General features: G+C 41.4%; 1 protein-coding gene across 1 annotated transcript in view; it reads left to right on the top strand.

Moving 5' to 3' along the window:
* si:dkey-22o22.2 (neural-cadherin) overlaps window positions 1-23,986 on the top strand; it is a 294,515-nt gene that overhangs the window by 251,811 nt on the left and 18,718 nt on the right. The window contains exons 21-24 of the mRNA XM_061915447.1: window positions 6,587-6,771; window positions 10,788-11,011; window positions 13,257-13,534; window positions 13,596-13,810. Of these exons, the coding sequence (XP_061771431.1) occupies window positions 6,587-6,771; window positions 10,788-11,011; window positions 13,257-13,534; window positions 13,596-13,810 (902 nt within the window). The remainder of the gene's footprint in view (window positions 1-6,586; window positions 6,772-10,787; window positions 11,012-13,256; window positions 13,535-13,595; window positions 13,811-23,986) is intronic.

Below are 23,986 nucleotides of genomic sequence, written 5' to 3'. Positions count from 1 at the left end.
GAGGAAGGAATTTGAAAGGTAAAAAGGTATCTGTGTTTAAAAATCCTAAAATAATTTTTAATGTTGTATTCGTCCTCTAAAATTGTCTTTCTGAAAGTTATAAGAAGCAGAGTAAAAAAAATAAATGAATTTATTTCAACCAGTGAAGACCAAGTCTTTAAAATATTTTATTGGATTTTTAAATTCTATTTGAGTTTTGTCTCCCTTAGAATTAAAAATGCCGAGCAAATCGCGACCAGCTTGCTAGTAAATAAATATAATTTAAAAAATAAAGGCAGCTCACTGGTAAGTGCTGCTATTTGAGCTATTTTTAGAACAGGCCAGCGGGCGACTCAACTGGTCCTTACAGGCTACCTGGTGCCCGCGGGCACCGCCTTGGTGACCCCTGGTGTAACCGGTATGCCTCGCAATCTCGTACAAGAAGCAGCGAATTTTTATTCGTCCGGCCGGCACGCAGATAGCATGGAAATAATAACCATAATATCGTTTATTTTTATTAAATGTGCTTTTCATGATGGCATCCTTACATCACACTAAATTTTTTTACTGCATGCCATTGGTAAGCGCAATGGTGAGAAGAGGTTTTAAAATAATTAGCGCATGCTTACTTTTACCGCATGCCTTGAATAAGCGCAGGAGTGAGGAGAGGTTTTGAAATAATTGGTGCATGCTTACTTTTACCGCATGCCTTGAATAAGCGCATGGGTGAGAAGAGGTTTTAAATTAATTAGCGCATGCTTACTTTTACCGCATGCCTTGAATAAGCGCAGGAATGAGAAGAGGTTTTAAAATAATTAGCGCATGCTTACTTTTACCGCATGCCTTGAATAAGCGCAGGAGTGAGAAGAGGTTTTAAATTAATTAGCGCATGCTTACTTTTACCGCATGCCTTGAATAAGCGCAGGAGTGAGAAGAGGTTTTAAAATAATTAGCGCATGCTTACTTTTACCGCATGCCTAGAATAAGCGCAGGAGTTAGAAGAGCTTTTAAAATAATTAGCGCCACGGCGGCTATTGAAGGAAATACGATAGATGCATTTTGGTGTAAAAACCAACCAGGTGTTGGAACACAGAGTGAGGGGGAAAGTTTGCAAAAAGACGGGGTCTTAAATCGAAGTTCCACTGTGTTTGCTGCACGTATGACCATGTCGGTCTCCATGGAAACGCCGCGGGTGGACACGCTTTCCCGCATGTGACGTCTTTTAGGTGTAAATGCGGAGACGGCGCTCGGACCGCGGCGGACACGTTTTGGCCGCGTTTCAGTCGCAGCTAATGAGTCCATCTGGTGAGCGCCGTGAAGGGCGCGGCGGCGTGCGGATGTTTAACACTACATGAGCCTGATGGCGCGCGTCCAAGTTTGATTCCGGGCCGCCTTGCCAAGCTCTCCAGATCAAGATCTCATACCCCCGTCCCATACCCACCGTGTTGGACCACAGACCACATCTGCTCTGATCTTCGGCGCTGAAAAGGCCTTTAATAAGAAGTACGTGTGTCAGCATCACTGCAGACTCGCCTCACTATACAACCCGCACAAAAGTCCCACTTTTTTAAAAAAAATAAATAAATGGAAAAAATCTGAGGGACTTGAATATTTTATAAAGCTACAGTACTTCTGGGCAAAGAGCCACAGCTTGCCCAAGTCCTTCAATCCAATCCAATCCACTTTGATTATATAGCACATTTTAAACAACAAAAATGTTTCAATATTAAATACAAACCCCGTTTCCATATGAGTTGGGAAATTGTGTTAAAAGTAAATATAAACAGAATACAATGATTTGCAAATCATTTTCAACCCGTATTCAGTTGAATATTCTACAAAAACAACATATTTGATGTTCAAACGAATAAACCTTTTTTTTTGTGGCAAATAATCATTAATTTTAGAATTTAATGCCAGCAACACGTGACAAAGAAGTTTGAAAAGGTGGCAAAAAAATACAAATAAAGTTGAGGAATGCTCATCAAACACTTATTTGGAACATCCCACAGGTGTGCAGGCTAATTGGGAACAGGTGGGTGGCATGATTGGGTATAAAAACAGCTTCCCCAAAAAATGCTCAGTCTTTCACAAGAAAGGATGGGGCGAGGTACACCCCTTTGTCCACAACTGTGTGAGCAAATAGTCAAACAGTTTAAGAACAACGTTTCTCAAAGTGCATTTGCAAGAAATTTAGGGATTTCAACATCTACGGTCCATAATATCAGTTCAGGGAATCTGGAGAAATCACTCCACGTAAGCGGCATGGCCGGAAACCAACATGGAATTCCCCGGGACCTTCGATCCCTCAGACAGCACTGTATCAAAAACCGACATCAATCTCTCAAGGATATCACCACATGGGCTCAGGAACCCTTCAGAAAACCACTGTCACTAAATACAGTTGGTCGCTATATCTGTAAGTGCAAGTTAAAGCTCTACAATGCAAAAGCGAAAGCCATTTATCAACAACATCCAGAAACCCCGGTGGCTTCTCTAGGCCCGAGATCATCTAAGATTGACTGATGACAAGTCCGCATTTCAAATTGTTTTTGGAAATATTCGGCATTGTGTCATCAGGACCAAAGGGGAAGCGAACCATCCAGACTGTTATCGACGCAAAATTCAAAAGCCGTGATCTGTGATGGTATGGGGGTGCATTGGTTCCCAAGGCATGGGTCACTTACACATCTGTGAAGGCAACATTAATGCTGAAAGGTACATACAGGTTTTGGAACAACATATGCTGCCAGCTAAGCGCCGTCTTTTTCATGGACGCCCCTGCTTATTTCAGCAAGACTATGCCAAGCCACATTCAGCACGTGTTACAACAGCGTGGCTAAGTAAAAAAAAAAAAAGAGTGCGGGTACTTTCCTGGCCCGTCTGCAGTCCAGACCTGTCTCCCATTGAAAATGTGTGGCACATTATGAAGTGTAAAATACGACAGCCCTGTTTTAACGACTGAAGCTCTACATAAAACAAGAATGGGAAAGAATTCCACTTTCAAAGCTTCAACAATTAGTTTCCTCAGTTCCCAAACGTTTATTGAGTGTTTTTAAAAGAAAAGGTGATGTAACACAGTGGTGAACATGCCCTTTCCCAACTACTTTGGCACGTGTTGCAGCCATGAAATTCTAAGTTAATTATTATTTGCAAAAAAAATAAAGTTTATGAGTTTGAACATCAAATATCTTGTCTTTGTGGTGCATTCAATTGAATATGGGTTGAAAAGAATCATTGTATTCGTTTATATTTACATCTAACACAATTTCCCAACTCATATGGAAACGGGGTTTGTAAAAACAATATTCAAATATTATCCTTAGCTCCAACAATGACTGAATAAAAACAAAAAATAGATAAATATAAAACCAACATAAAGATAAAAATGATTAAAAACGATTTTAAAGGGTAAAACCAATCAAAACAATAGATAAAAAAATCCAAATATAAAAACACAGAGGACCACACAACTCACGTCGTGTTAAAAGCCAGAGAATAAAAGTGTCTCTTAAGACGAGACTTAAAACTCTCCAGTTGGAACTTGGAGGGGCAGAGTGTTCCGACTACGGAGAAAGCCCGGTCTCCCCTGGTTTTAAATTTGGTCTTGGGCACCACGAGCTGGAGCCATCGCGCAGGAGTGTAAAGTTGGACGAGGTCCGAGATATAATGAGGTGCCAGTCCATGCAAAGCTTTTAAAAGCAAACAGCAAGATTTTAAAATCAGTTCTAAAATGAACAGGGTGTCAAGTTACATGCTGGCGTTTCCTGGCCCCTGTTAAAAGACGTGCTGCCACGTTCTGGACTAACTTTCAACCGGGAGAGAGATTTTTCGCTAATGCCAGCGTAAAGTGCGTTGCAATAGTCCAGGCCACTTGAAATTAAAGCATGCAGGACTTGTTCAAAAAGGTTAAAAGATTTAAAAAAAACGGTTTTACCATTGCTAAAAGACGAAGATGATAAAAACACGATTTTAAAACGCCATCGACTTAATAATAATATCAATAAAAATAGTAATATTTGTTACTATTATTAATATAATAATAGTAATAGGGCAGCACGGTGGAACATGTGCCTCACAATACGAGTCCTGGGTTCAATCCCGGGCTCGGGATCTTTCTGTGTGGAGTTTGCATGTTCTCCCCGTGACTGCGTGGGTTCCCTCCGGGTACTCCGGCTTCCTCCCACCTCCGAAGACATGCACCTGGGGATAGGTTGATTGGCAACACTAAATTGGCCCTAGTGTGTGAATGTGAGTGTAAATGTTGTCTGTCTATCTGTGTTGGCCCTGCGATGAGGTGGCGACTTGTCCAGGGTGTATCCCGCCTTCCGCCTGAATGCAGCTGAGATAGGCTCCAGCACCCCCCACGACTCCAAAAAGGACAAGCAGTAAAAAATGGATGGTTGGATGGATAAAAGTAATAGATTTTATTTGTAAAAAGCACTCTACATTGAGTAAAATCCTCAAAGTGTATTAAAAAAAAAAAGAACAGCCTAATAGCTAGAACTAGTATGCATATATCTAAAAAAAAAAAGAAGAAAAAAAAAGGCTTTTTTAAAAAGAAGGGTTTCCAAGCCTTTTTTAAAAGCATTCACAGTCTGTGGTGCCCTCGGGTGGTCAGGGAGAGCATTCCTTAGACCGGAGTTCACCAACCTTTTTGAAACCAAGAGCTACTTCTTGGGTACTGAGTAATACGAAGGGCTACCAGTTTGATACACACTTAAATAAATTGCCAGAAATAGCCAATTTGCTCAATTTACGGAATAAGCGGTAGTAAAATGGATGGATGGATCTTTAACTCTATGTTATTATTAATAATTCATGATATTTATCTTCTAGGCTTCACGGTGGCAGAGGGGTTAGTGCGTCTGCCTCACAATACGAAGGTCCTGCAGTCCTGGGTTCAAATCCAGGCTCGGGATCTTTCTGTGTGGAGTTTGCATGTTCTCCCCGTGAATGCGTGGGTTCCCTCCGGGTACTCCGGCTTCCTCCCACCACCAAAGACATGCACCTGGGGATAGGTTGATTGGCAACACTAAATTGGCCCTAGTGTGTGAATGTGAGTGTGAATGTTGTCTGTCTATCTGTGTTGGCCCTGCGATGAGGTGGCGACTTGTCCAGGGTGTACCCCGCCTTCCGCCCGATTGTAGCTGAGATAGGCGCCAGCGCCCCCCGCGACCCCAAAAGGGAACAAGCGGTAGAAAATGGATTGATGGATATTTATCTTTGTGGAAACACTGATCATCTTAATGATGAATAGCCAATTTGCTCAATTTACCTTGTAAGCGGTAGAAAATGGATGGATGGACCTTTAACTCTATGTTATTATTATTAATTAATGATATTTATCTTTGTGGAAACACTGATCATCTTAATGATTTCTCACAATATAAATATATTTTTGATGACATGTTTTAAATAGGTTAAAATCCAATCTGCACTTTGTTAGAATATATAACAAATTGGACCAAGCTATATTTCCAACAAAGACAAATCATTATTTCTTCTGGATTTTCCAGAACAAAAATGTTAAAAGAAATTCAAAAGACTTTGAAATAAGATTTAAATTTGATTTTGCAGATTTTCTAGATTTGCCAGAATAATGTTTTTGAATTTTGATAAATTTGAAGAAATATTTCACAAATTTTCTTCGTCGAAAAAGCAGAAGCTAAAATGAAGAATTAAATTAAAATGTATGTATTATTCTTTACAATAAAAAAAAAAAAATTTACTTGAACATTGATTTAAATTGTCAGGCAAGAAGAGGAAGGAATTTAAAAGGTAAAAAGGTATATGTGTTTAAAAATCCTAAAATAATTTTTAAGGTTGTTTTTTTTTCTCTAAAGTTGTCTTTCTGAAAGTTATAACGCCATTGACTTAATAAGTAAAAGTAAAAAAAAATTTTTATTTATTTAAACAAGTGAAGACCAAGTCTTTAAAATATTTTCTTGGTTTTTCAAATTCTATTTCAGTTTTGTCTCTTAGAATTAAAAAATTTCGAGCAAAGCGAGACCAGCTTGCTAGTAAATAAATAAAATGTAAAAAATAGAGGCAGCTCACTGGTAAGTGCTGCTATTTGAGCTATTTTTCCAACAGGCCAGCGGGCGACTCATCTGGTCCTTACGGACTACCTGGTGCCCGCGGGCACCGCCTTGGTGACCCCTGCCTTAGACTGAGATCGGCGGAGCAAAAAGCTCGGTCTCCCATTGTTTTTAGTTTTGTCCTCGGAGGTTGGAGGTAGGTTAGCGTGTCCGGAGCGGAGGTGTCGTGTCGAGGATTTGGTGGGTGAGCAGTGACCCACTCGACGTCCATTGCATTTGGTCTCCCCTGGGAGGGTTCCTCTCCAAGGTTTCTCATAGTCATTCACATTGACATCCCACTGGGTTGTGAGTTTTTCCTTGCCCTTATGTGGCCTCTGAACCAAGGATGTCGTTGTGGCTTGTGCAGCCCTTTGAGACACTTGTGATTCAGGTCTATATAAATAAACATTCATTGATTGATTGATTATTCGATAGTTTTTTTTGTACTTTTTACAACGAGAACTGTCACAGCTTTGTTCTGATGCTCTTGCAGCACGCCAGCTCATCAAACGCTCATGTACTTGCAGGTTGTTCGGTCTCAACCAGAGCTCCGGTCAGCTTAGCATCAGGGAGGGGGCGCCGCCGGGCTCGTACCGCCTCCAGGTGCGCGTGTCCGACCCCACCTGGCCGGACGTCACATCCACGGCGCAGGTGGACGTGGTGGAGCTGCCACAGGACGCTTTGGACAACGCTGCCTCCGTCCGCCTCCGCAGTAAGTCGACCAAGTTGCAAACTTGCACCGCTGTTGCCGTGGTAACACTGTCACATCCTTCAGTGCCCCAAGGGGTCTCGACCAGATGTCTGTCAGCTTCAGCGGCTGACAGCAAGGTATGACGGGAAATAAGTGTCTCGTTGGTCTAGGGCAGGGGTCGACAACCCTAAATGTTGAAAGAGCCATATTGGACCAAAATTACAAAAAAAAAATCTGTTTGGAGCCGCAAAAAATTAAAAGCCTTATATAATGAAGGCAACACATACTGTTAGTGTCTATAATAGCTATTACTATCAAAGGCTGACACAAATCTTCGTTGACAGGATGAGATAACTTCTAGACCGGTTGGCGGACCGGTAGTTTTCAGACGCAGTGTAGTACTGAATATGATTCATTAGTGTCACAGTACTATACTAATACCGGTGTACCGTACAACCATAGCGCACAGAATAAAACGTTTGGTGGTCAAAATGAGACGAAAGAGGATTGGCATAAAACGCGTCTTTCTTTGGCAGCGTGGGGAAAAGTTGTGCATGTAAAACAAACTACAATGAGTTCAAGGACCGCTAAAATCAGGACTATACTAATACCGGTATACCATACAACCATAACGCACAGGGTAAAATGTTTGGTGGTCAAAATGAAACGAAGGAGGAGTGGCATAAAACACGTCTTTCTGTGGCAGCGTCGGAAACAGTTGTGCATGTAAAACGAACTACGATGAGTTCAAGGACCGCTGAAATCGGTACTATACTAATACCGGTATACCATACAACTATAAAGCATAGAATAAAACGTTTGGTGGTTGAAATGAGACGAAGGAGTGGTATAAAACACGTCTTTCTGTGGCAGCGTCAGAAAAAGTTGTGCGTGTAAAAAAAACTACGATGAGTTCAAGGACCGCTGAAATCGGTACTATACTAATACCGTACAACCATAGCGCACAGAATAAAACGTTTGGTGGTCAAAATGAGACAAACGGGGATTGGCATAAAACACGTCTTTCTGTGGCAGCGTCTGAAAAATGTGTGCATGTAAAACAAACTACGATGAGTTCAAGGATCGCTGAAATCAGTACTATACTAATACCGGTATACCGTACAACCATAACGCACTGAAGAAAACGTTTGGTGGTCAAAATGAGACGAAGGAGGAGTCGAATAAAACGCGTATTTCTGTGGCAGCGTCGGAATAAGTTGTGCATGTAAAACAAACTACGATAAGTTGAAGGACCGCTGAAATTGGTACCATACTAATACAGGTATACCGTACAACCATAACGTACAGAATAAAACGTTTGGTGGTCAAAATGAGACGAAGCAGGAGTGGCATAAAACACGTCTTTCTGTGGCAGCGTCGGAAAAATTTGTGCATGTAAAAAAAAAACTACAATGAGTTCAAGGACCGCTGAAATCGGTACTATACTAATACCGGTATACCGTTCAACCATAACGCACAGAATAAAACGTGTGGTGGTCAAAATGAGACTAAGGAGGATTGGTATACGCGTCTTTCTGTGGCAGCGTCGGAAAAAGTTGTGCGTGTAAAACAAACTACGATGAGTTCAAGGACTGCTGAAATCTGTACTATACTAATACCGGTATACCATACAACTATAAAGCAGAGAATAAAACGTTTGGTGGTCAAAATGAGACGAAGGAGTGGCATAAAACACGTCTTTCTGTGGCAGCGTCGGAAAATGTCGTGTGTGTAAAACAAACTACGATGAGTTCAAGGACCGCTGAAATCGGTACTATACTAATACCGGTATACCCTACGACCATAGCGCACATAATAAAACGTTTGGTTGTCAAAATGAGACAAACAAGGATTGGCATAAAACACGTCTTTCTGTGGCAGCGTCAGAAAAATTTGTGCATGTAAAACAAACTACAATGAGTTCAAGGACCGCTGAAATTGGTACTATACTAATACCGGTGTACCGTACAACCATAACGCACAGAATAAAACGTTTGGTGGTCAAAATGAGACGAAGGAGGAGTGGCATAAAATGCGTCTTTCTGTGGCAGCGTCAGAAAAAGTTGTGCGTGTAAAACAAACTACGATGAGTTCAAGGACCGCTGAAATCGGTACTATACTAATACCGGTATACCGTACAACCATAGCGCACAGAATAAAACGTTTGGTTGTCAAAATGAGACAAACAAGGATTGGCATAAAACACGTCTTTCTGTGGCAGCATCGGAAAATTTTGTGCATGTAAAACAAACTCCGATGAGTTCAAGGACTGCTGAAATCAGTACTATACTAATACCGGTATACCGTACAACTATAAAGCATAGAATAAAACGTTTGGTGGTCAAAATGAGATGAAGGAGTGGCATAAAACACGTCTTTCTGTGGCAGCATCGGAAAAAGTTGTGCGTGTAAAACAAACTACGATGAGTTCAAGGACCGCTGAAATCGGTATTATACTAATACTGGTGTACCGTACAACCATAGCGCACAGAATAAAACCTTTTTTGTCAAAATGACACAAAGGACAATTGGCATAAAACACATCTTTCTGTGGCAGCGTCGGAAAAATTTGTGCATATATAACAAACTACGATGAGTACAAGGACCCCTAAAATCGTTACTATACTAATACCGATATACCGTACAACCATAACGCACAAAATAAAACATGTGGTGGTCAGAATAAGACAAAAGAGGAGTGGCATAAAACGCGTCTTTCTGTGGCAGCGTCAGAAAAAGTTGTGCATGTAAAACAAACTCTGCTGAGTTTAAGGACTGCTGAAATCAGTACTATACTTATACCGGTATACCGTACAACCATAACGCACAGAATAAAACGTTTGGTGGTCAAAATGAGACGAAGGAGGAGTGGCATAAAACACGTCTTTCTTTGGCAGCGTCGGAAATAGTTGTGCATGTAAAACAAACTAAAATGAGTTTAATGACCCCTGAAATCAGTACTATACTAATACCGGTATACCGTACAACCAGAACGCACAGAATAAAACGTTTGGTGGTCAAAATGAGACGAAGGAGGAGTGGCATAAAATGCGTCTTTCTGTGGCAGCGTCGGAAAAATTTGTGCGTGTAAAACAAACTATGATGAGTTCAAGGACCGCTGAAATTGGTAGGACAAAACAGTGCTTACCAAATACTTTCATCAGTGAAACGGTGGGATTCCTAACAGTTAGGAAGGTTTGTGTCATGTTTAGAAAAAATATTAAAATAAACCAAAAAAATAATGTCTTCATCTTTTTACCTTTTCACACATCTTTGAAGGAGGTCCAGGGAGCCACTAGGGCCTGGACTCTCACACTATTATGTTGGATCCACTATGTTCTAGACTTTCACAATTGTGTTGGATCCACTATGGACTTGACTCTCACACTATTATGTTAGATCCACTATGGACTGGACTCTCACTCTTATGTTAGATCCACTATGGACTGGACTCTCACTATTATGTTAGATCCACTATGGAATGGACTCTCTCTATTATGTTAGATCCACTATGGACTGGACTCTCACTATTATGTTAGATCCACTATGGACTGGACTTTCACTATTATGTTAGATCCACTATGGACTGGACTCTCACTATTATGTTAGATCCACTATGGACTGGACTCTCACTATTATGTTAGATCCACTACGGACTGGACTCTCACTATTATGTTAGATCCACTAAGGACTGGACTCTCACACTATTATGTTAGATCCACTATGGACTGGACTCTCACTATTATGTTAGATCCACTATGGACTGGACTCTCACACTATCTTTTTACTTTTTCACACATCTTTGAAGGAGGTCCAGGGAACCACTAGGGCGGCGTTAAAGGGCCAAATAGGGCTCTAGAGCCACGGGTTGCCGACCCCGGGTCTAGGGGGTGTTATTCTCGTTTAGGGTGCGAGAGGTCCCGGGTTCAAATCCCGGATGAGCCCTTAACATATGCACAATTGGTCAAATCAACGTATTTTCCCGGGCTTAACTTTACTATTAGGAGGTCCGCGTTCTTACCGCTCTCGTCCGACAGACGTGACGCTGGAGGACTTCTTCGCCACTCCAGAAGGGGAGGAGAGCCGCTCTTCGCTTCTGGGTCGGACGCTGGCGCGCCTCCTGGGAACGGCGGCGGAGAACGTGCACGTCTTCTCCGGCCGAGAGCGGGGACGGGAGCTGAGCGTGTGGTTCGCCGCCCGCGGCTCGCCATACTACAAGGCCGAGAAGCTGCACGGCTACGTGGCGGCCAACAAAGCCCAGGTGAGGACCGAGGCGCACGTTGACACCTGTACTTTGACACGTCCGGAGACGTAACGCGAGGATGTCAACACACGACCATGCACTTTAGAAACACTTAACATAATGTCAAGCAATTAACCCTCTCACACAGACACACACACACACACACACACACACACATCAGTTGGACTTTTAAGTGATGACAGTAAGTGCATGTTCTTGTCACACACACACACATACACGCACACACACACACGCCCACACACACTCACACACTCCATGTACATGAATACTTGACATCCTTTCAAAGCCTGAAAGCAGCTTTTTCCTTGAACCTGACTCATAATGACATGCATTCTTATACTGTACATAAATAAACATACATGTACAAACCCCGTTTCCATATGAGTTGGGTAATTGTGTTAGATGTAAATATAAATGGAATACAATGATTTGCGAATCCTTTTCAACCCATATTCAGTTGAATGCACTACAAAGACAACATATTTGATATTAAAACTCATAACCTTTTTTTTTTTTGCAAATAATAATTGACTTAGAATTTAATGGCTGCAACACGTGGCAAAGGGCATGTTCACCACTGTGTTACATCTCATTTTCTTTTAACAACACTCAATAAACGTTTGGGAACTGAAGAAACTATTTTAAAGATATATTTCCGTAAGAGCCATATAATTTTTTTTTTTAACACTGAAAACAACTAAACATGTGCATTTTTAAGCAAGACCAACATTTCTAGAGTATAATAGGTCTCTTAGTCTTTGTAATAACATTGTTATTGTGAAGCTAACTGTGGAGGGGGCGTGGCCTGCGGGCCTGCAGCGACAGGTGCGTAGACGGCCCACCTGGGCCTTGTTATCTAATCACCTGTCGCTCTGTTATAAGCAGCAGCCAGGAGGAGAGACTGAGTTGGGGCTGGAAATACTAAAATAAAACAATATTGTAACCCTGAAACAGGCTCTAATGTCGGTGCTTGGGGGTCTGAAGAACCCCCAGGAGGGCAAGCCCCACACTAACCAATAATAAATGAATAACTTCTTACCATTGACGCAACTTCTTGAACAGGTGTGGTGGAAAAACGGATGGATGGATTAAAAATGCATGATAATTTTATATTTAATTTATATTTAATTTATATTTTGAACATTATTTTTAACACTGTGATTACAAGTGGAATTATTCATTACTTATCGTGTTAAGCAACGTCAGCTCAGATCTATCTGAGAGCCAGATAAAGTCATCAAAAGAGACACATCTGGCTCTAGAGCCATAGGTTCCCTACCCCTGATGTCGAGCTTCAGTCGTTCAAAAGTCCGGGGTCTCCGCTGTCGTATTTTAAGCTTAATAATGCACCACACATTTTCAATGGGAAACAGGTCTGGACTGCAGGCGGGCCAGGAAAGTACGCGCACTCATTTTTTACGAAGCCACGCTGTTGTAACACATGCTGAATGTGGCTTGGTATTGTTTTGCTGGAATAAGCAGGGGCGTCCATGATGGCAGCATATGTTGTTCCAAAACCTGTATGTACCATTCAGCATTAATGGTGCCTTCACAGATGAATTTCTTTGTTGAGGTTGAAAATTGCAACATTACCGAGAGGTAGTGTGGAGGTCTTGCTCCTCCGGGTTCTTCGGACCACCAATCATCGACATGCCGGCTGATTGATTGATTGATTGATTGATTGATTGATTGATTGATTGATTGATTGATTGATTGATACTTTTATTAGTAGATTGCAGAGTTCAGTACATATTCCGTACAATTGACCACTAAATGGGAACACCCCAATACGTTTTTCAACTTGTTTGAGTCGGGGTCCACGTTAATCAATTCATGTAAGATCCTTCCAGGTTTACAAAAATGTTTTATTTTACTATAAAAACGTGCAAAGTCTTTTGGGTTCTTTTCAGCAGTTGTCTGTCTACCAAGTGAGCACACGAACGGTTTCTCTCCAGTGTCGTGTCTCGCTCTCGCTCTCTACCATCAATCCAACCAACTCTCTCCCGACTCCTTCCCGGCTGCTGCCTTTAACAGAGCGACAGGTGATTAGATAAACGCGCCCAGGCGAGCCATCTACGCACCTGTCGCTTATCTCGAAGCTGTTCCTGGCACAACTTGCTTCGCTGCAGGTCCGCAGGCCACGCCGCCCTGCAGGATTTTTTGGACAGCAAAAAAAAAGTACTGGGTTCTGTACCCGTCTCTAATCTTGTCCTTGCTTTCTGTCTCTTTCCCCCCACTCCAGCTGGAAGCCGTATTGGGCGTGGCCATCTCCCAGGTGGGCGTTGACGACTGTCCCCACACGGACTGCAGCCACGCCGGCGGCTGCACCACCGAAGTGTCGTTTGGTCAGACCCCAACGCCTCTCAGCTCGGGTAACGTCTCCCTGGTTTCCCTGCCGGCCAGAACGTCGGTGCGTTGTGGCTGTCGGGGTCGAGAGGCGACCCACCTGCCTTGCTCCGCCTACTCCACCAACCCCTGCCTCAACGGCGGCACGTGCCAGGATGGAGCACTAGGATACAGGTCGGTGGGAATGCCCATTTTGAATAGCGGTCCGGTGCTTGAACGCGTTTCTGTCCGTCAGCTGCAAGTGTCCGCCCATGTTCAACGGGCCCGAGTGCCAGCAGACCAAGCACAGCTTTGGTGGGCGGGGCTATGCGTGGTTCCCTCCCCTCAGGCCGTGCTTCCAGAACCACATCTCTCTGGAGTTCCTCACCGAGTCGCCCGACGGGCTGCTTCTTTACGACGGGCCACTCGGCAGCGCTCAGCCCGGCGAGCCCGACGACTTCCTTTCCATCGGTGAGTCCAGAAACACAACACTTCCTCTTTCTTTGACACTCCGTGTTTCAGGCATTCCCAAACACAGAGGCCTTGCTCTGCAAAAACTGAACTCTCTGTCAAATTAAATATCTCAAATAAGGGTGATATTTGCTTATTTTCTGTCTGATAGAATAATTCTTCTCACTAAGGAGATTTTATGTTAGTGTTTTACTTGTTTTAAAAGTTTTAAAGTCCAGTCCAGAGTGGGGCCAGCAGGATGGTCTCCTGCTGGCCCCACTATGGACTGGACTCTCACAATGATGTTAGATCCACTATGGACTGGACTCACACTATTAACTAGATCCACAATGGACTGGACTCTCACACTATTATGTTAGATCCACTACGGACTGGACTCTCACTATTATGTTAGATCCACTAGGGACTGGACTCTCACACTATTAACTAGATCCACTATGGACTGGACTCTCACTATTATGTTAGATCCACTATGGATTGGACTCTCACACTAATATGCTAGATCCACTATGGACTGGATTCTCACACTATTAACTAGATCCACTAAGGACTGGACTCTCCCACTATTAACTAGATCCACTATGGACTAGACTCTCACACTATTATGTTAGATCCACAATGGACTGGACTCTCACACTATTAACTAGATCCGCTATGGACTGGACTCTCACACTATTATGCTAGATCCACTATGGACTGGATTCTCACACTATTAACTAGATCCACTAAGGACTGGACTCTCCCACTATTAACTAGATCCACTATGGGCTGGACTCTCACACTATTAACCAGATCCACTAAGGACTGGACTCTCCCACTATTAACTATATCCACTATGGACTGGACTCTCACACTATTATGTTAGATCCACCATGGACTAGACTCTCACACTATTATGTTAGATCCACAATGGACTGGACTCTCACACTATTAACTAGATCCACTATGGACTGGACTCTCACACTATTATGCTAGATCCACTATGGACTGGATTCTCACACTATTAACTAGATCCACTAAGGACTGGACTCTCCCACTATTAACTAGATCCACTATGGGCTGGACTCTCACACTATTAACCAGATCCACTAAGGACTGGACTCTCCCACTATTAACTATATCCACTATGGACTGGACTCTCACACTATTATGTTAGATCCACCATGGACTAGACTCTCACTATTATGTTAGATCCACTATGGACTGGACTCTCACTATTATGTTAGATCCACTATGGACTGGACTCTCCCACTATTAACTAGATCCACTATGGACTGGACTCACACTATTAACTAGATCCACTATGGACTGGACTCTCACACTATTATGTTAGATCCACTATGGACTGGGCTCTCACTATTATGTTAGATCCACTATGGACTGGACTCACACTATTAACTAGATCCACTATGGAGTGGACTCTCACACTATTATGTTGGATCCACTATGGAGTGGACTCTCACTATTATGTTAGATCCACTATGGATTGGGCTCTCACTATTATGTTAGATCCACTATGGACTGGACTCACACTATTAACTAGATCCACTATGGACTGGACTCTCACACAATTATGTTAGATCCACTATGGAGTGGACTCTCACTATTTTGTTAGATCCACTATGGACTGGGCTCTCACTATTATGTTAGATCCACTATGGACTGGACTCACACTATTAACTAGATCCACTATGGACTGGACTCTCTCACTATTATGTTAGATCCACTATGGACTGGACTCTCACACTATTAACTAGATCCACTATGGACTGGACTCTCACTATTATGTTAGATCCACTATGGACTGGACTCTCACTTTTATGTTAGATCCTTTATGGACTGGACTCTCACACTATTATGTTAGATCCACTATGGACTGGACTCTCACACTATTATGCCAGATCCACTATGGACTGGACTCTCACACTATTTTGTTAGATCCGCTATGGACTGGACTCTCACACTATTATGTTGGATCCACTATGGACTGGAATCTCACTATCATGTTAGATCCACTGTGGACTGGACTCTCACACTATTATGTCAGATCCACTATGGACTGGACTCACACTATTAACTAGATCCACTATGGAGTGGACTCTCACTATTATGTTAGATCCACTATGGATTGGGCTCTCACTATTATGTTAGATCCACTATGGACTGGACCCTCACACTATTATGTTAGATCCACTATGGAGTGGACTCTCACTATTATGTTGGATCCACTATGGACTGGACTCTCACTATTATGTTAGATCCACTATGGACTGGACTCTCACACTATTAACTAGATCCACTATAGACTGGACTCTCACACTATTTACTAGATCCACTATGAACTGGACTCTCACACTATTATGTTAGATCCACTATGGTCTGGACTCTCACTATTATGTCAGATCCACTATGGACTGGACTCACACTATTAACTAGATCCACTATGGAGTGGACTCTCACTATTATGTTAGATCCACTATGGACTGGACTCTCACTATTATGTCAGATCCACTATGGACTGGACTCACACTATTAACTAGATCCACTATGGAGTGGACTCTCACTATTATGTTAGATCCACTATGGATTGGGCTCTCACTATTATGTTAGATCCACTATGGACTGGACTCTCACACTATTATGTTAGATCCACTATGGAGTGGACTCTCACTATTATGTTGGATCCACTATGGACTGGACTCTCACTATTATGTTAGATCCACTATGGACTGGACTCTCACACTATTAACTAGATCCACTATAGACTGGACTCTCACACTATTTACTAGATCCACTATGAACTGGACTCTCACACTATTATGTTAGATCCACTATGGTCTGGATTCCCACCCTATTATGCTGGATCCACTTTTTTACTGGACTCTCACACTATTATGTTAGATCCACTAAGGACTGGACTCTCGCACTATTATGTTAAATCCACTATGGACTGGACTCTCACACTATTATGGTAGATCCACTATGGACTGGACTCTCGCACTATTATGTTAAATCCACTATGGACTGGACTCTCACACTATTCTGGTAGATCCACTATGGACTGGACTCTCACACCATTAACTAAATCCACTATGGACTGAACTCTCTCACTATTTTGTTGGATCCACTATGGACTGGACTGTCACACTAATATGCTAGATCCACTTTTTTACTGGACTCTCACAATATTTTGTTAGATCCACTATGGACTGGACTCACCACTATTAACTATATCCACTATGGACTGGACTCTCACACTATTATGTTGGTCCACTATGGACTGGACTCTCACAATATTTTGTTAGATCCACTCGACGTCCATCGCATCCGGTCACATCTGTGGTCCTCTCCAAGGTTTTTCATTGTCCCATTGGGTTGAGTTTTTCCTTGCCCTGATGGGGGATCCCAACCGAGGATGTCGTTGTGGCTTGTGCAGCCCTTTGAGACACTCATGATTTAGGGCTATATAAGTCAACTTTGATCGATTGATTGAAAGTAAAAGTGAGTTCACAGTGTGTGGTCGGAATCTTCAAATCTGACGTTTGCAAGTGTTTCCAAGGTCTTAGCGCTGGTGGAGAAGTCAGTCGAGACTTTGATTTGTGCTTTAAATGCCAGGAACAAACATGCTGATCTTATTGTTCCGTCCAACAATCAGAGCCAATCAATGCCGGCCGCCAGCGGACAAAGAGCATCACGGGACGTTAATGTGAGCTCCCGGCGGTCCTGATGTGGCGTTATAGGATCAGCCCGCCCGTGGCCTTTCAGGCACGCCTTGCATAATCTCCTGGCATTAAAGTTACGTCATCGTCCAGCCCGCCGGCTGCCGTGGCGTCGTTCAGCGAGGGGAAAATCAACGCCGGCTGCTTCATTGATCACGGCCCGGCTTTTTGTCATTAATGCGTTCGATAACGTTGGCGGCAGGGGGGGGGGGGGGGCTGCACACGCGATGGCTCATCAGACACGCACGGAGGATGAGAGGATGTTGAAGGAAGCACATTTGCACCAAAAAAATTGACTGTTGATGAACTTTTTTAATGGGCTTTCTCAGCTGACACCGCAACAAAGGTTGTTTTTTTTACGTTCTTTTCATTAAAGTCATTCACACGCTCTTCAAGTTGAGTCCAGAGCAGACCTGGGCAAATTAAGGCCCGAGGTTCCGCCGGACATTCCAAAATCTTTTTTTTTTTAGATGTTTAAGATGGAAAGTGTAGCTGCCATTATGATGTGCACTCATGTTTTCTAACGACCGAAAGTCTTCATCTATACTAAGTATTTCAATGGTTGGAATCTGCCCTTATGGCTGATATACCAGTTACCATGGTGATCTAATTAGTTACTATGGTGATCTAATTAGTTATTATCGTGATCTAATTAGTTACTATGGTGATCTAATTAGTTACTATGGTAATCTAATTAGTTACTATTGTAATCTAATTAGTTACTATGGTAATCTAATTAGTTACTATTGTAATCTAATTAGTTACTATGGTAATCTATTTAGTTACTATGGTAATCTAATTAGACTGGACTCTCACACTATTATGTTGGATCCACTATGGACTGTACTCTCACACTATTTACTAGATCGACTATGAACTGGACTGTCACACTACTATGCTAGATCCACTATGGACTGGACTCTCATTATTATGTTAGATCCACTATGGACTGGACTCTCACTATTATTTTAGAACCACTATGGACTGCACTCTCACACTATTATGCTAGATCCACTATGGACTGGACTCTCACACTATTATGCTGGATCCACTATGGACTGGACTCTCACACTATTATGTTAGATCCACTATGGACTGGACTCTCTCACTATTATGTTAGATCCACTATGGACTGGACTTTCACTATTATGTTAGATCCACTATGGACTGGACTCTCACACTATTATGCTAGATCCACTATGGACTGGACTCTCACTATTATTTTAGATCCACTATGGACTGGACTCTCACACTATTATGTTAGATCCACTATGGACTGGACTCTCACTATTATGTTAGACCCACTATGGACTGGACTCTCACACTATTATATTAGATCAACTATGGACTGGACTCTCCCACTATTAACTAGATCCACTATGGACTGGACTCCCACACTATTTTGTTAGATCCACTATGGACTTGACTCTCACTATTATGTTAAATCCACTATGGACTGGACTCTCACACTATTTACTAGATCCACTATGGATTGGACTCTCACACTATTTTGTTAGATCCGCTATGGACTGGACTCTCCCTATTATGTTAGACCCACTATGGACTGGACTCTCACACGGCGGATGAGAGGATGTTGAAGGGAGTACGTTTGCACCAAAAAAATTGACTGTTGATGAACTTTTTTAATGGGCTTTCTCAGCTGACACCGCAACAAAGGTTTTTTTTTTTTCTACGTTCTTTTCATAAAAGTCATTCACATGCTCATCCAGAGCAGACCTGGGCAAATTAAGGCCACATGCAGCCCGTTGAGCTTTCCAATCTGGCCCGCCGGACATTCCCAAATAATTTTTCTTAGATCTTTAAGATGGAAAGTTTAGCTGCCATTATGATGTGCAGTAGAGAACCGCGGTTTGCGGTCTCATCCGCGGAGTCCGCGGATAAACCGAGTGACATGACGAAAAAATTTATTTTAATTAGATTCGGGCGGGTGGCGGTTGAACCATCCGGAAATATTTATTATACATGGTTCTGGGATCGGTATCTTTTACCATTCCAAGAGCCATTTAAGACCCGTGTCACAAAGCCAAGAAGTCAATAGGAGACGCTAATATTCTCTAGAATGACTGCCGGCAGTCGCCCAGATAATAAATATTAGGGCGTGTTATGAAGTCATTGACTTTGTCGCCCTCTGCAGCATTTACGATCTGGTTGTCAGTCCAGCAACATGTTGTGAGTGGCTTCCACGGCAACACGCACACGACTGCAAAGCATACTGGGTAACACAGAGTACACTAATGGTTGTGATATAAACAATTTTAACACTCTTAGTAATATGCACCACGCTGTGAAGCCACACCAAACAAGATTGACAAACTCATTTCGGGAGGACATCCTCCCAGGAACACAACATAAACGCAACACAACAAATACCCAGAATCCTTTGTATCAATTACAATTCCTGACTATTTTATACACCCCGCTAGCAGCAAACCGGGCCGGTGGCAGGCGGTTGCGTTTCTGATAAAATGTTGGTTCGGGTGGACGGCGGGTGGATGACGACTTTGGTGATGCGGTTGCGGATGATATTATTGGCTATCCACGCATCTCTAATGTGCAGTGATGTTTTTTCTAATGACCGTAAGTCTTCTACTATACAAAGTAATTCAGTGGTTGGAATCTGCGCTTATGGCTGATATACCAGTTACTATAGTAATCTAATTAGTTACTATGGTCATCTAATTAGTTACTATGGTCATCTAATTAGTTACTATGGTAATCTTAATTAGTTACTATGGTCATCTGATTACAAACCCCGTTTCCATATGAGTTGGGAAACTGTGTTAGATGTAAATATAAACAGAATACAATGATTTGCAAATAATTTTCAACCCATAATCAGTTGAATATGCTACATAGACAACATATTTGATGTTCAAATGGATAAACATTTTTTTTTTTTTTGCAAATAATCATTAACTTTAGAATTTGATGCCAGCAACACGTGACAAAGAAGTTGGGAAAGGTGGCAATAAATACTGATAAAGTTGTGGAATGCTCATCAAACGCTTATTGGGAACATCCCACAGGTGTGCAGGCTAATTGGGAACAGGTGGGTGCCATGATTGGGTATAAAAACAGCTTCCCAAAAAATGCTCAGTCTTTCACAAGAAAGGATGGGGCGAGGTACACCCCTTTGTCCACAACTGCGTGAGCAAATAGTCAAACAGTTTAAGAACAATGTTTTCTCAAAGTGCAATTGCAAGAAATGTAAGGATTTCAACATCTACGGTCTATAATATCATCAAAAGGTTCAGAGATTCTGGAGAATTCACTCAACGTAAGCGGCATGGCCAGAAACCACCACTAAAAGACCGTGACCTTCGATCCCTCAGACGGCACTGTATCAAAAACCGACATCAATCTCTCCAGGATATAACCACATGGGCTCAGGAACACTTCAGAAAACCACTGTCACTAAATACAGTTTGTTGCTACATCTTTAAGTGCAAGTTAAAGCTCTACTATGCAAAGCAAAAGCCATTTATCAACAACATCCAGAAACGCTGCCGGCTTCTCTCGGCCCGAGATCATCTAAGATGGACTGATGCAAAGTGGAAAAGTGTTCTGTGGTCTGACGAGTCCACATTTCAAATTGTTTTTGGAAATATTCGACATCGAGGCACCAAGCAGTGTGGGCGGGAAGCGTTTCCACAGACGCGGAAGGAGATTTTCACAACAAAGTTCTAAAACTTAGTATTTATCAGATTGTAGGTGGGTTCATTTTCTACCCCTCACATTCATATTTAACTGTTTGTTGCATTTTTGTGCATTTCACTTGATTGTATAATATGTCAATCAAAAGGCGTTGTGACGTTCACATTTTGTCAATATTCAGTGTTTTATCGTTTATAGAGAAAAATAAAATTCCTTTAAGTTTTTTAAGGCGGTCTGTCATGACGTTTTTAGCATTCAATCCGACATTATTGTGAGGTTTTGTGTCAGTGGTCCTAAAAATAGATATACCGGCCCCCGGACACATTTTTTTCTCTGAATGTGGCCCTTCGAGTCAAAATAATTGCCCAGGCCTGCTCTATAGGATAAATAGGCGTTTTTTTCATCCCACAATTAGGACATTTTTGCGGTTCGGATGTGAAAAGCCCACAAAAACAACACATGAAAACAAGAGGAAATTATTAAAGTAGACATGTCCGATTATATCGGGCTGCCGATATCATGTATTTACGTTGCATGTATATATATATGTGTATATATATGTATATATATATATATATATATATGTGTAAGTATATATATGTGTATGTATATATATATATATATATATATATGTGTAAGTATATATATGTGTATGTATATATATATATATATGTGTGTATGTATATATATGTATGTATATATGTATATATATGTGTAAGTATATATATATGTATATATGTATGTATATATGTGTAAGTATATATATGTGTATGTATATGTATATATGTATATGTATGTATATATGTATATATATGTGTAAGTATATATATGTGTATGTATATATATATATATGTATGTATAGATGTATATATATGTGTAAGTATATATATGTGTATGTATATATATATATGTGTATATATATATATATATATATATATGTGTATGTATATATGTATATATATGTATCTATATATGTATGTATATATGTATGTATATATGTATATATGTATATATATATATATGTATGTATATATATGTATATATATGTATGTATGTATATATATATATATATATATATATATATATATAAAATGGATGGAATGAGTATATCCGTTCCTCCACCGTGTTCAATGGAGAAGTCTGATCTACAAAATTTGCAGGCAGCATACACTTTCCCCTTCGAGCTGTCCTGGATGAACTGAAATTATTTGTTCCAATAATGCAGTGTTTTTCAACCTTTTGTGAGCCAAGGCACATTTTTTGCGTTGAAAAAATGCGGAGGAACACCACCAGCATAAATCATTAAAAAACGAAACTCAGTTGACAGTAAAAAGTCATCGCAATTGTTGGATATGACTTTAAAGCATAACCAAGCATGCATTAGTATAGTTCTTGTCTCAAAGTAGGTGTAGTGTCACCACCTGTCACATCACGCCCTGACTTATTTGGAGTTTTTTCTGTTTTCCTGTGTGTAGTGTTTCATTTCTTATCTTGCGTTCCTATTTTGGTGGTGTCTTTTTTTGGTATTTTCCTGTTGCAGTTTCATGTCTTCCTTTGAACGTTATTTCCCGCATCTACTTTGTTTTAGCAATTTAACAATATTTCAGTTGTTTTTATCTTTCTTTGTGGGGACATTGTTGATTGTCATGTCATGTTCGGATGTGGACGCCGTCTTTGCTCCACAGTAAGTCTTTGCTGTCGTCCAGCATTCTGTTTTTGTTTACTTTGTAGCCAGTTTAGTTTTAGTTTTGTCCTGCATAGCCATCCCTAAGCTTCAATGCCTTTTCTTAGGGGTACTCACTTTTTGTTTATTTTTGGTTTAAGCATTAGACACAATTTTACCTGCACACCGCCTCCCGCTGTTTCCAACATCTACAAATCATTTAGCACCGGCTGCCACCTACTGATATGGAAGAGTATTGCACCATTACTCTGCCGATCTCTTGACAACACCAACACTCAACAACAACAACACATAATGTACAGACTATAATTACTGGTTTGAAAACAATTTTAACCCAAATAGCTGAAATTAGACAATCTCCCACGGTACACCAGACTGTATCTCACGGCACACTAGTGTGCCGCGGCACAGTGGTTGAAAAACAGTGCAATAATGTACTTCTCTCTACGTCCGTGCAGCACTCCGTACAACAGCGTTCTAAAAAGTCACACATTTTAATTTTTTGAAACCGAAACCCATAATTTCCGATATTACATTTTAAAGCATTTATCGAAGATCTCTACTTTTAAGTCCCCAGGAGGAGTTTGTTTTCATATATGGTTTCTTGGGACTTTTATGTGTCTTGTCATATTGGTAAATGGGTTAAATGGTAAATGGGTTGTACTTGTATAGCGCTTTTGGGCCTCTTCAGCAATTTTTGTGACGTTACATGAAACTAGGGACAGGAGCTTTTTTTTTTTTTTTTTTTTCAAGAGGGGCACTACAGAGTCCATTTCTAATTTTTTATTTAAGTTTAAAACATGTTTCGCCGGACCTGATGCGCATGCAAAAAGTGGTGAGTTTTCCTGTATGTGAAGGGCCGCAAATATTTTATCGAAGTGGGAAAAAATAACGCACGGAGCAATGAACATAGAGCTCTCGCAGCCTGAACCAAACAACCAAAATGCAAAATAAATTAAAAAAAAACATTAAAAACACAGAACTCCTGCAACCAGCAGCATCTTAGGAGGAAAAAAAGGTTACGTTTGAACATATTGTTTGGTGTCATTTCCTGGCTCCCTTCAGTTGGCGATGTGTTGATTACTGCCCCCTAGTGAC

Source organism: Nerophis ophidion, linkage group LG11 (genome assembly GCF_033978795.1).
Source record: "Nerophis ophidion isolate RoL-2023_Sa linkage group LG11, RoL_Noph_v1.0, whole genome shotgun sequence".
NCBI lineage: Eukaryota > Metazoa > Chordata > Actinopteri > Syngnathiformes > Syngnathidae > Nerophis > Nerophis ophidion.
This window is presented reverse-complemented; position numbering and strand designations above follow the sequence as displayed.